The following is a 13,735-nucleotide window of genomic DNA, read 5'->3' as shown; positions in this document are numbered from 1 at the left end:
ATGGCCCACATTTGGCCTTGACTGACGGCGTTGACTCAGGGTGAGTGTGGCTGCCTTAACTCAGCCACAAATCCACCTTATATGGGCCACATCTGAAATTCTGTTATGGCCCACATTTGGCCTTGACTTACGGCGTTGACTCAGGGTGAGTGTGGCTGCCTTAACTCAGCCACAGTTTCACCCTATATGGGCCAGATGTCAGGTGTGATGTGGACCAAATCTGGGCCAAATAAAATGTACCATAATGTTCACCTTCAATGTGCCAGATGTGTGCCAGATCAGAGCCATACCATATTCTCACCTATGTTACCGGCCAGATGCGGGCCAGGTATGGGCCAAAAGACTTAATCACAGCTTCCCCTTAAATGTGCCAGATGTCAGGCATCTAAAGGGCCAGATGTGTGCCAGATCAGGGCCATACCATCCCGTCACCTATGCTGCGGGCCAGGTATGGGCCAGAGGAATTAATGACACCCTTAACTTACATGAGCCGTATGTCAGTTATGTACCAGCCATGTGCCAGGGGAAATCAGCTCAGAACCTAGACAATGGACATCAATTATGTATAGACCAGGACACACAGGTCCACACAGGACCACAGGTCCACAATCAGGTAAGGACCAATAACTATTTTGCATTACCATCTCACAACACTCAAACCTCTTTCTGATACTCAATCCACCTTGTAATAGAGCAGTTCTAGTAACAAACAATGACTGCTTTTGTTATTCATTTCCATTTATTAAAATGAATGAATAGTTAGCTAAATAGAAAATGTTAGATTTTCTGAATGGGCCAATAAACAAAAAATGCCTGTGGGCACATCTGCAGTCCGTGAGCTCCTGTGGAACAACGTTTGCATTCCCCCTTGTAAGTTTTGGGAAAAAATAGTGTCTAATGTCCTCTGTCACAATCAACTTGTGTTCACGAAATGACAGCACCTCTGCCTAGCGTTAAATATATTTTTTGATGGTTGCTCCAATGCAAAAAACACCCATTATAATGGCTGAAAACAGAATAAAACTAAGCCACATTGAACAAAGTTAACAAAACAAATTAAACTTTAAATTTGTCACAACAATTAATGTAGCTGAAAGTGTGCTGAACTATAGCATTGTTCTCAACAAGTAGACTGTCTCAGTTACATCAGTTATCAGTTCGCTGCCTGGCACGGTGTCCTCCATCTCTGTCTCCAGCAAGACGGAGCCACCTTTTAATCCACAGTTCAGTTTCTTGATCTGTTGTTGTTGCTGTAAGTCGGTTTCTTCGTACAGCCTCTATAATGAGATAGTTGGTTGAGTAAGTTATAGTAAAATATTATCAGGAGGACAAGAATTTATAACTTTTGACATCAGTTGAAACAAGACATTATAATAATGTATATATAGTCAGTGATTCTAGTACATAATTTTAAAGCAATGTGACACTGAAAGTCAATATAACATACATACAATACATATGATGCCACTGTCAAGCTCAGATATGTCATATGCATTTTCCAGTCAACGTTCAGGACAGGCTTGATAGGGTGAGAATATGTGAGCTGAAAAAAACACAGTCTTGCAATAGGGCTCTGAAAAATAATACTCTGACTTTTAGGATTACTCTGGCGCTGGTCTCAGGCAAACTAAATTACAGGATTGAGCAAAATAAAGTAAAGTAAGAGTTAAGTATTTATTTAGTGAGTGCAAATGTACATATGACACAGGGACACTGGATTGGGTGTGGGCAGTTAGAAGGCCAATTTATATAATAAAGTCATGCTAAATGTTGAGCAATATTTAAGTTTTTGTACACATTTTATGGCCAGGATAACCTATATCCAACAACAGTCTGAGAAAGCTTTATTATTGGAGTAGTTTTTTTTTTGTTATCCCTCCAGTTTGATGTAAAAACTGAATATTGCTGAAATATTGTCAGTTGTTGACTAAAAACATATGCTGATACAACTATATGTTAGGGTACTGATTCTGAATGATAATGCAAGTTAGTCATTTTGATGTTCCGGACCTTTTGGGAAATTTCTCTAACTGGACCTTTGTATTCTAATTGAATACCCCTGCTGTTAAGTGAGTCACTTTTAAGTCACTTCTGACAAACTTTTCCCCACCAGTCACGTTCTGAAATCTAGAGTATAACAATACAGGCTCAGAGTTAAGAACTTGCTTTCTGAAACAGGGCCAGAGGTGTATGCATGTTTGTGGGTGAGGTAAGCAGCAAATTCCAACAAATGCACAGATCTCAATGAAAACAGAGGCAACAACACCTAAACCACTGCGACTCACCATTGATTATCCCTCTTAGAATAAGGTTCTTGAAGGCTGCCTTGCCATTGGCTCCTTTCCAATTCATCTGTCTGGCAAGTTCATTGGTCAAGAGGTATCCCATCATTCTCCAAACAGTGTCCTTAACGGTTGTACCTCCTCTTTGTGCCAAGGTAATCGTCTGTTAAACAAGGGGAAAAGACAGCAAGCATTAAGTGTCACATGTAGCTAATTTGATTTAGATGACAGAGGAGATAGACAGTTCAAGTAGAATCAATCTCTGTAAGAGACAAAATATGTTCCACCTGGAATGGAAGCATCCAAGCCAAACATCTGACCACATTTCAGTGCATAAAAAAACTCACTGATTCTTGATATCGTATCATAGTCATTTTAGATTGAGCCACTTTGTTGCCTATTTTGTTTTTCTAATTGTACAAATAACCCCTCATTACAGTAATACTGTAATTCTGTGGGAAACACTGAGCACTGTTAATCTGCAGTTAATTTTAATTCAGAGTTTATTTAATAGTCAGTGTTTTATAATGTACAGTTGAATGGAACCACAGTCAGAGAAGCCAGTGCAAATGGGGATTCTAGTAAAGAGATTTTTCCAATGAAGGATAGTTAACCATTTATGGTTCTTTGTCAGAGAGATAATCGTATTGGATTGAATTACCTTATACATAATCTCTTATAATGGTATTGTACCAATATACATTACCAGAGTTTTCTTGAATTCTTGATCAAGCAGCTTTCCCTCCAAAACCAGAAGCTCTTGAAGGGTTGCAACCAGAAGGGTTTCCGGTGGTAGAGATGGGCTCTCTTCTGCAGTCCCCTTTAACTGATGAACTAGCTTCACCAAAATGCCCATCTGATCTTTGATGACTTCTTGATTGGTCAGGATGGTTCGTATCACAGCTATAACAGTGATCAGAAGATTCAGTCTATTTAGTTGAAGTATATGCATTAAAAAAACTATAACTTTATGTTTCTAGCCTGCCAATTTCATTTCACTTAATGATGTGGAAAAATACAACTCCTAAGTCGATTCATCGATTGCATTTTTCCTGGCTTATAATTTTTTAAAGGTCTGACCTGCTGATTCCAATTTTCTTTCTTTTTAAGAATTATAATTGACAGCATACACAAAGATATTTCTTACTTTCCTTTAATGGAAAGTTATTTCTAAAAAAACATGGCATTGTAATTGCATTAGTCCAACTCTGGAAAGGCTCTGTACATTTTCATTGGATGCTTTAAAGACTGTCTAATAGCAAACGCTACGCTCACGAAATTTAGGATGGCCAAGCAAGGGTAGTTTCTCTCACATTCACTGAAGTCTGCATTTTGGGCATGAGTTGGTGTAGCTGTGGTTCTTCTATTAATCACTGCAAACAAGAGACCAAAACCTCAAAGTTCACATTTTAAAATGTACAACACTTTCAAAAGGCTCGTTTCTGTCTGTAGATAACTACAATGAAATCATGAATAAATGCACATTTTAGTTTTAAGAACAAATCTGTCATGGAGATTTATCCATGCAAGTCTACTTCATTTTGAACCATGTGGTCAAACACCACCAGCTATTCAAGACAACATACATGCTGTTCAGGAGAAACTTTGATTTAATTTATTAGTCTGAATTGACAAGAAGAACCCAGTTTTTTTCAGGTCTTTTATTTGTGATATATTGTTCTCTGACATTGTTTGATTGTCATATGACACCAAAACTACTTCAGGTATGCCTTTTACAGGGGAAATATAAGAATAAATATTATTATTATTTTACAAATATTTGGATATAGATTTAGTAAAGATGATTAGCATTTCTGAGATGATTTCTTCATTTCTATCCTAAACATTTCTGGCTATAAGTGAAAGGGGCCAAACAAAATCTCAAATTGAATTGTTAATTTCTTCAAGTCACATCTACTGTAATAAAGTATATATCTGAACTAGTTTAGACACAAACAGTTAATCCCTTAATTCAGTCTTTCACATGTGAATGGTAAACAAAATTTACTCTGCTGGGTTTTACCTGAAAACATAACTTTCAGGTAGATTCCAGGTAAAGCTGTAGAAGGCTCTTCACATACATTTTCATTATCAACTTAGTGTTTTTGATGCAAATAGCTTTTGAATGTTTATATTGTCAACTTCAACTGAATGCAACATTTACTCACATATGCCGGAATGGTCAGTTCTGACCTGGGATGGTGTGATGTTTCCTCCACTGAGAGCTATAGTAACAGAAAGAGGAGTAAGCTGCCAGAAGTAAGGAATGTAAGAGAAAGATACAATCAATTCTTTATGTCTACTCACAATCAACATCCTCTCTAATTCTTGACAGTGGGATAGGTGTTATGTTGCACCTTCTTTCGGAGCACACTACAGAGAAAAATAACAGGAATTTCTGGATATGACACTGAGGAACACATGTTTGGAAGTGTTTTCAATTTTACAGAGCAGTGCAGTGCCTGAGTTTCTGTCTGTTCTAACAAAACTTGATTTGCACAAAGACAATATCTCTCAAAATGTATTGGCCTGATTGCAGTGTGTCCCATAGAATAGCAGTCTACGTGTTTGGCGGGGGCTCAGGGTGTCATCATCTTATGATTAATTTATCTTGATCATTCAATTGTAATTTTTGGGCACATCTCTGGGCTTTCAGGTAGTTTCAAAATTGCATTTGAATGACATTCAGTGTAAAGGGTTGGTTGTATTTTATTTGCAGGATGGTGAATTAGAAGGCATGTCATTTTGTTAGATGAATTGATTTACATTTGTTTACTCCAGTCTAGTCATGAAAAATGTTAGACTCACATTCACTGACAGCAGTCCTTTCATTGCCTGAGCATCCTACGTTGACGGCTGTAGGAGACGCTGTAGGAGAAGCTGTGTTAAAATTCAAACCACGCCAACAATGAAAATATGACACTAAAATTGACATTAGCGCTCTTACACTGTGAAAGCAGGGAGAGTGAATAAGGCCGCTTCTTTGCAGAAGCCATTTTGGGAGGGCTGGGTAGTGTGGATGCTTGCTGCCTCTCACTTTCACTGTCTTCCTCTTCAAGGACTACATTCTTCTTCCTGCATTTAAGGTTAAATAAGAAACAAAAAATTATGGAAGGCTGTAAAATGAGTTTTGCTCATTCCATTCCATTCTGGCTCTATTCCTCCCTCTTTTTAACTTACATTCTTCTCCGTCTACGTTTGAGTGGAGAGTCTTCTGAATCTGTCAAATCTGTGAATCGTTCAGCCTCTGGCAGTTTGAGTCTTGCTTCTTCATATGTAACTTTAAAAAAAAAAAATTTTTAAAAAAAAAGCCCTCTAAATTCTTTATGAAGAGTTCAGATGCAAAAGCCTCTAAATGCCATCTGAAATTTTCTTCTAGAATGATCATTTTTATCAAGCTCGTATATTTAAGTTCAGTAATTTCACTTAAATGACAATTAATAGGTAATTTTCATTGTCATTTAAGTGAAATTACTGAACTCTTCATATACAGAAAGTGTAAGTAAAATATTGTCTTCTTTCTACCTTTGTTTAATATGATGCGTACTTTGTAGGGAATCCAACGTGCTCCAGGTGGTTCCTGTGATTTCACTGCTTTTACAGTTTCTTCACGTTTGTACGGTGGCCACAAACAGGTGTTTTTTTTCACCCAAATGTCAGGGACTACTTCCACTTCATTAGTAGATTCAAAAATAACAATGAGAAACATCTCCTGATAAAAAAGTAAAGCCAGTAAAACTCTAAAGATATTATAAATAAAAGGATGCTACAACGATCAACTATAATACACTTAGTACAAAGACTAGACAAGTGCTTCAGATTAATTTGTGTGAGGAAGAGGGAACACTGCAAATTTGTCTCCCAAGGGCAACCGCACACACTTTTGCACAGGCTTAACCATCTCTACACAGTGCATCACAGGAGACAAATGAGAGACGATGTATATTCCCAGTTCCCTTGAGTCGAGTGGGTAACTGTAAAGTGCTTCTTTGACTCTATACTCCTGGTACATGGCATACACTTTGTCTTCATGACTAACTATGTTTTGCACAGAAACAACGTTCAAGTCAATGACAATGCAGTCATCTTTACTTGATGTTTTTAGAATGACACCATCGGCTATCAACTGATTGAACTGACTGACATTTTCCAAAAGGCCCTCTGGTACTGGCCCATCATGATGTGGAGATTTTAAAAAGGGTTCCTGCTCAATGGGTGAATCAAAATCACAGCCCCTCTGTTCATGTTCAGATAACCTGCGTATAACCTGTGGTAGAGGATTGTGAGCTTTCCTTATCATTCTCTTAAGTTCACCCAATAAATTCTCATAAGGGAAGCCAGAGATACCATCTAAATGGCCATGTACCTTCACATCACCAGCAAGATGCACTAACCCATGAATGTTGTACACTACTTGGTCTTTACCATATAGCAAGCCATAATGCTCCACAAATGAGACAAGAAAATGATGAGCCAAGTGGTTCAATTGTAAACAATACTGCGGGCTAACCAAAATATAGATAGCAACAGAAAGAAGCATGAAGTTTTCATACACTTGAGGCAGCAAGACACCTTTCAAAACTATAGGACCAGTGAACAACAAAAATTGGCGCAGTTCTTTTGCTTTCCACCTCAGTCTCTCACTGAGTGCCCGAGGTTTCCTTGCAAATTCAGATGGAATATGATGTGCTAATGCCAAAAGTTTATCAGAGATTAAGGATGCTTGCAAAGACAAATTCTGGTGCGCAAAGAGCCAGCAGTGCCAACCCACAGTTCAAGAAGTCTCCTCATAACACCCAAACACACTAAGTGCATGTAATCATGGGGAAAACCAGCAACCATATCAACTCCAGTATCTACCAGAGGACAATGAGTAAGGTGGTGATCTTCGCGCTCTCTCTCGTGAAGCCAATTAAGTGACAAAAACTGCAATTCATCGACTGGGCGCTTGAGGCTGGCTGCAAAAGGGATTGAGTCCCATAGAATTCCCAAGTTAAAATGCCCAACTTTACAGCAGAAAAAAAAACGTTTACAGCCTGGTTCAAAAAATGATTTTGGTCTATATTAATAATTTTGCCCTTCATGACAACTGTGAGGGGGTAAATTTTGTAAAAACTCATCCGTTTAAATTATATTAAGACTTAAAGTTCTGCATAACTAAGGGCGTGGCCACTTGATTGACAGGTGGATTGCCACTGCTGACAATGCCGTCGCACTAGGTGGGCCTGGCTTCAGCAATCAGCTCCCGCCTTTTTGCCCATTTTCGATTATCCGTCGCGCGGTCACGCGCTGCCAAGATGGCGATGGCCTGCTCTGCACACTTTGATTTTTTTTTTTTCTGCACACTTTGAGCTTTAAAACCGGAGTCTATGGGTGATGTCACGGACACTACGTCCATATTTTTTTACAGTCTATGGCTGTAGCTGACACTTACCTTCTTAGTTTTATATTTTACAGTTCTTTTTTATTTTAGTTTTATATTTTACAGTTCTTTTTTATTTCAGTGACAAACACATTTTATTTTTCCATCTATAAATAACATTTGTCATGTTCTCTCTAGCGCCAAACAATTTCACACGATAAGTAATAATAAATAATAAAAACTGTCCCAAGTTAGCTAATCTGAAAGGGGTGTTGTAAGAAAAATCCAATCAACCACACATACACAGGGTGCAAATATATACATATATATATATATATATATATATATGTGTGTGTGTGTGTGTGTGTGTGTGTGTGTGTGTATGTTAGACATGTTTTTCTTTGTTTGTTTGTTTGTTTTTTGTAAAAAACACTCAGCCACCTCTGGCCTACACACAATTCTTGTCTGCACCTAATAATAGCAATAATTAAATCAGGTTGTAAAGTGAATTAGAGTTTGTTACTCCCTTCTGCTAAATGGCAGACATAGGCATAAATAAATTATTCATTGGAGCTTTGGGGGGGGAAGCTGCTCTGTAGTTTAATGATTGCAGTAGAAACATTTAGCAGTGTAAACAGGCTGTGGCTGGGTGGGTCCTTATTTGGGCTCTGTGTAAGCACCATCTCACTGATTTCACTCAAAATTGGTAACTGGTTCTGGGCCGTGCACATTGCCAGTTGTTGGTTTTTGAGTGAAGTTTCCACATGCGAGGTTGTCTAAGTATTTCAACAAGTTAAATGATTCACGATTTTCAATTAAATTGTAATCCTACTTAATCAGTATTTCAATTGAAGGCACTATTGTGGGATATTAAAAAGTGCCAAATAATAGGCCTACATTGAGCAATTTTACTAAACAAGAACAATAAACAAAATATAATCAATTAACATTGTTGACATGTGAATCAGAATATTTACAATATATGCAAGAAAATCTAATTTTAATGAATAATAATAATAATAATAATAATGAATTTCAGTTTGTGTTAAGGTTTATGATTGACTGCTGAAGATGAATTAAGCAGTCTCACATCTTAAGGTAAGAAGCTCAAGTCAGCTTTGGAGGCTTATTTTGTTTTTGTGATAAGATTGATCTTTTAGTACTAGCCTATCCCTTTGTCTGTTAAGAGCTTGGCATAGGGTTTGCTATTTTATACAGTCAGCTTGTGGCATTTGGCCCATGTCTGGCCCACACAGGACTTGCTGTGACCTATGCCCGGCTCATGACATTTGGCCCAAGTCTGGCCCACACAACACTTGCCGTAACCCATTTCAAGACCGGCTCATAACATTTGGCTCAAGTCTGGCCCACATAACACTTGCCGTAACCTATTTCATGCCCGGCTCACGACATTTGGGCCACCTTTGGCTCACACAATATTTGCCGTAACACAAGTTAGGTCCGGCTCATGACATTCGGCCCAAGTCTGGCCCACACAACACTTGCCGTAACCTATTTCATGCCCGGCTCATGACATTTGGGTCACCTTTGGCTCACACAATATTTGCCGTAACACAAGTTAGGTCCGGCTCATGACATTCGGCCCAAGTCTGGCCCACACAACACTTGCCATAACCCATTTCAAGACCGGCTCATGACATTTGGCTCAAGTCTGGCCCACATAACACTTGCTGTGACCTATTCATGCCCAGCTCATGACATTTGGCCCAAGTCTGGCCCACACAACACTTGCCGTAACCTATTTCATGCCCGGCTCACGACATTTGGGCCACCTTTGGCTCACACAATATTTGCCGTAACACAAGTTAGGTCCGGCTCATGACATTCGGCCCAAGTCTGGCCCACACAACACTTGCCGTAACCTATTCCATGCCTGACTCATGACATTTGGGCCACTTTTGGCCCACACAATATTTGCCATAGCACAAGTTAGGGTCGGCTCATGTAATTTGGGCCACATTTGGCCCACACAACACTTGCCAGTGTCGTAACTGAGCCGTAAGTGCCAAAAGTGGCCCAGATAAGGTCCAAATCTGTCTGCTATCTGGGTTTAGTTTAACGTGTTTTCCTTTTTTTTATTAAATGTAATTAAAACATTATGAGTACATAAATGAACGTGAGTAATCTTACCTGATGCTGATATTACAATAGCCAGTATTAACGGTTTACGCGATCTTGCTCTTGATTTTATTATTTGTATTATTTTTTTATTAATATCTATTTGCCGCTAAGCAAATATATCAAACATCCGCGTGGTAGAGCATCTAATGTAATTCACGTTGGCCAAAAGACACAAGGAAACGCGTTGTGAAATAAAATATCACCGGCAATCACAGATATTCGAATTCGGACGGGATTAGTTTTCTCAGAGGATCACTGAGTTTGCTGAAAAACGGTAGGTAATTTGCTCTGGAATTATCACAGAGGGTTGTGTGAGAAAAACACAGACGTGGCTTATTCGGACGGGATTAAAATCACAGAGTACGTCTGTGAAACGCAGATTTCTCTAATGACCCCCTGTGAAACTAGTCCCGTCCGAATAGGGCTATAGAGGGAGGCCGCCGAAAAACCAGGCTCTTCTCTTCATGACAACAATATAAACTTTTTTTTTTTTACACACCTACTGATAGGATACCGTCAACAGTATTGACGGCAAAATAGAGTATGTTTGACAGGTGCAATATTTGAAAATCTATAATAATTTATTTTATTTTTTAAATAACATTTATATCTGAATTTATGCCAACCTATAGACTTTCAAATATCAAAATGTCATGAATTAATATGTATTTGTGTACAAAATTAAATATAAACATATTTTCCTAGTATTTTGCCTGGAAACGCTTCCAACACGCGCGCGTGTCATGTGAAAAATAGGTGTCGGTTCTATTTCTAGCATGCACGCGTCTCACGCAGGCAGTCTGCATGCTCTAACCTGTTAACATGGGAGCCGAATTAAAAACAGACACGCCACGCAGCTGAGACGCTTCTGCCACGCATCCAGTGTGTCGCCGGCCTCAGTCCCTCCATTGAAACTGTGTGTACGGTATACTGTCCATGTCCAGAAAGGTAAGAAAAACATCATCAAAGTAGTCCATGTATCATCAGTGGGTCAGTTAGAATTTGTTGAAGCATCGAAAATACATTTTGGTCCAAAAATAAAAACAGTTACGACTTTATTCAACATTGTCTTCTCTTCCGGGTCTGTTGTGAGTGTGTTCATAACACTGCAGTGACGCTGCTGACATGTTATCTTTGTTATTGGGCGCACCAGAAAATACGTCAGCAGCGTCGTGTACTCTCTCACAACAGACCCGGAAGAGAAGACAGTTCTGAATAAAGTTGTAGTTTTCGCTATTTTTGGACCAAAATGTATTTTCGATGCTTCAAAAAATTCTAACTGACCCTCTGATGTCACATGGACTACTTTGATGATGTTTTTCTTACCTTTCTGGACATGGACAGTATACCGTACACAAAGCTTCAATGGAGGGACTGAGAGCTCTCGGACTAAATCTAAAATATCTTAAACTGTGGTCTTACGGGTTTAGAATGACATGAGGGTGAGTCATATATGACATATTTTTTATATTTCGGTGAGCTTACCCTTTAAGCCAGGTCTAGGCCTTGGTAAAATAAGGTTATTTAAAGCGATGGTTCAGAGTAAAATCAACCTAGGGTCATTTTCACCATGACATTGAGCCAAACACCCCCCCCCCCCCCCCCCCTCAGAAGCCTTTTCCAAAAGTTGTGTAATTACCCCACTAATAATGATGACCAGAAGGGTACCAAACTTCAACAGTAGTACAAAAAGGTTCTGTACTCCTAAAACGAGGGATTGGAAGGTTTGTAAGTACATCAGGAGTTTATTAAATAACAATTGTCTGACGGCGAATGCTACCGCTAACACAGACGTAGAGTTCACTTCCGTGATTTGGTGAAAGCTTGTAAGGGCTTGCGCAATCAACCGGTGTTGCTGAAAATGTTTTTTGGACAACTTAGTATTTGGCTCAAGGTCATGGTGCAAAGGACCCTAGGTTGAAATTTAGTTATATTAATGAAGTCACAAATGTTTGGACTGGACTCAGCAATGTGTGCTCTACATAAACAGGGTTTATGTGTGCATTTTAACTGATACTCTGGTAGGCCCTGATCCAGTACCTTATGAAGGAATTATAATGTTAATATAAGCTGGGGGAATAGTCATTAAATCTCTCTCTCTCTCTCTCTCTCTCTCTCTCTCTCTCTCTCTCTCTCTCTCTGTCTCTGTCTCTCTCTATCTCTCTCTATATGCACAGTCCATAATATTTCATTGTGTTTTTTTTCCTCATTTCTGCATTTTAGACGCTTTGTTGACATCAATCCTGAATGTGGATCGCAAGCAAATAAAGGAAAAGTGACTTCAAAGAAAACTGGCCAAGTTGTGCAAAAAAAGAACGCCACTGTAAGCCCACCAGTTTCCTCACTTCTGAGAAAACTTTCAGACTTTGAATAGAACTTTGTTTAGATCCTGTCAGCAAGTACATTAAAAGTAATTATGATTACTGCATCGTTAATTCAATTTATACAATACAACTGCCATTTCAGCCATTTTGAGATTCTATTCTTTAATTTTCTGATTTTTTTTTTTTCAATTTGTTAAAGGTTAACAAGACTACTCTTCAACTAACATTTTAATGTAAAAAAAAAAAAAACAGCTGGCATTTCAGCCAAAAGTATTTACAAAAGCAAATGTCTGGTTGTTGATTTTAAAATAAATGTTTTAAAACCCAGATAATGTTGTTGGTTTCTATTTTCTTGTTTAAAATTCAGAGTATAACGTTTTCCCTGTAAAAAATGTTTTGTTTTTGTTTTGCTGTAGACTGTATAATTCCGTAAAATTATGTGGTATATACTGTATTTTTGTAATTACAGTGCAGTACTGTAAATTTAGGACAATACAGTATGTGGCTGGCAACCCACCTGCCAGTATTTTACTGTACATTTACAGTACAACGGTTTACAGAACTAGTACTGTAAATTCTGTTTACAGTACTAGTTCTGTAAAAATACAGTATGTGGCTGGAAAACCCAGCTGCCAGTATTTTACTGTAAATTTACAGTGAAAAGTTTTACAGTGAACGGCTCTGTGTAGTAACAGCTGCTCTATGTGAAATCACGCACCTGATGGAAGTAACCGCTGATTAGATAACCGGCTTTACTGACGAGATGCGCATTAACGATCGTCCGATCGGAGCACCCCTAGTTTTGAGGAACCCACCCTTGACCCTAGAGCAGAACCACAGCCGGTTATTATCAAGAGTTTTATTGTTGTAAATGTGATGTCAAAAGGTCAAGAATTTAAACGCATCAATGCACAAGTCTCCTGGCTTTCATCCTCATCCTGAAAGTGATTCTTATGGAAAGCAAGTACAAATTTTGAGTTTACGGGGAACGGACATCTCATCCCAGCATCATTACACATCCACTGTGCGTTTAAGCAAATCAACAATGAAAGTTACTATAGTAATGCCACTATGCACAGTGGTTGAGATCTAGGAGGTCTAAAATGATGTTATTACTATTTTTTTGATTATTTTAAGTTTACTAGTTAGTTTACTAATCTTTGTATAATTATTTGTGTGTGTGTGTGTTCATCTACTTCATATTTATTAACATTTTTATTTATGTGTTTCCTAAAGTGTAAAAACTTTGTATTCTGAATGATGCCTTTAATTATGGTAGATAAATAAAGTGCTAGCTACACACATACATACACATTGCTGTTCAATATTTAAGAATCAGTAAGATTTATAAGATTATTTCTTTTTTGTACAGATAATAAACAGCAATACTGAGAAAAATTACAATTTAAAATAACGGATTTCAATTTATAATTTAAAATACATTTTATATATTTTTTTTTAATAAATACTGTTATTCCTGACTTTATTCATCAAAGAATACTGACACCCCCCCCCCCCCTATATATATATTTATTTATTTATTTATATAGGTGCATCTCAATAAATCAGAATTTCGTGGAAAAGTTCATTTATTTCAGTAATTCAATTCAAATTGTAATACTCGT

At 38.0% G+C, this 13,735-nt stretch overlaps 1 protein-coding gene across 1 annotated transcript; it reads right to left on the bottom strand.

Annotated features, from left to right (window-relative positions):
* Positions 1-459: 459 nt before the first annotated feature.
* Positions 460-6,038, bottom strand: LOC127948835 (uncharacterized). The gene is made up of 10 exons (XM_052545647.1): positions 5,830-6,038; positions 5,463-5,562; positions 5,230-5,357; positions 5,091-5,150; positions 4,590-4,655; positions 4,451-4,507; positions 3,596-3,655; positions 2,989-3,185; positions 2,286-2,445; positions 460-1,277 (listed from the first exon to the last, which is right to left on the bottom strand). Coding segments are annotated over exons 2-10 (861 nt in total). The 5' UTR covers positions 5,465-5,562; positions 5,830-6,038; the 3' UTR covers positions 460-1,146.
* Positions 6,039-13,735: the final 7,697 nt, after the last annotated feature.

The sequence above is a fragment of the Carassius gibelio genome, chromosome A1 (assembly GCF_023724105.1).
Source record: "Carassius gibelio isolate Cgi1373 ecotype wild population from Czech Republic chromosome A1, carGib1.2-hapl.c, whole genome shotgun sequence".
Classification (NCBI taxonomy): Eukaryota; Metazoa; Chordata; class Actinopteri; order Cypriniformes; family Cyprinidae; genus Carassius; species Carassius gibelio.
Note: the sequence above shows the minus strand (reverse complement) of the source record. Positions and strands in the feature narration are given on the sequence as shown.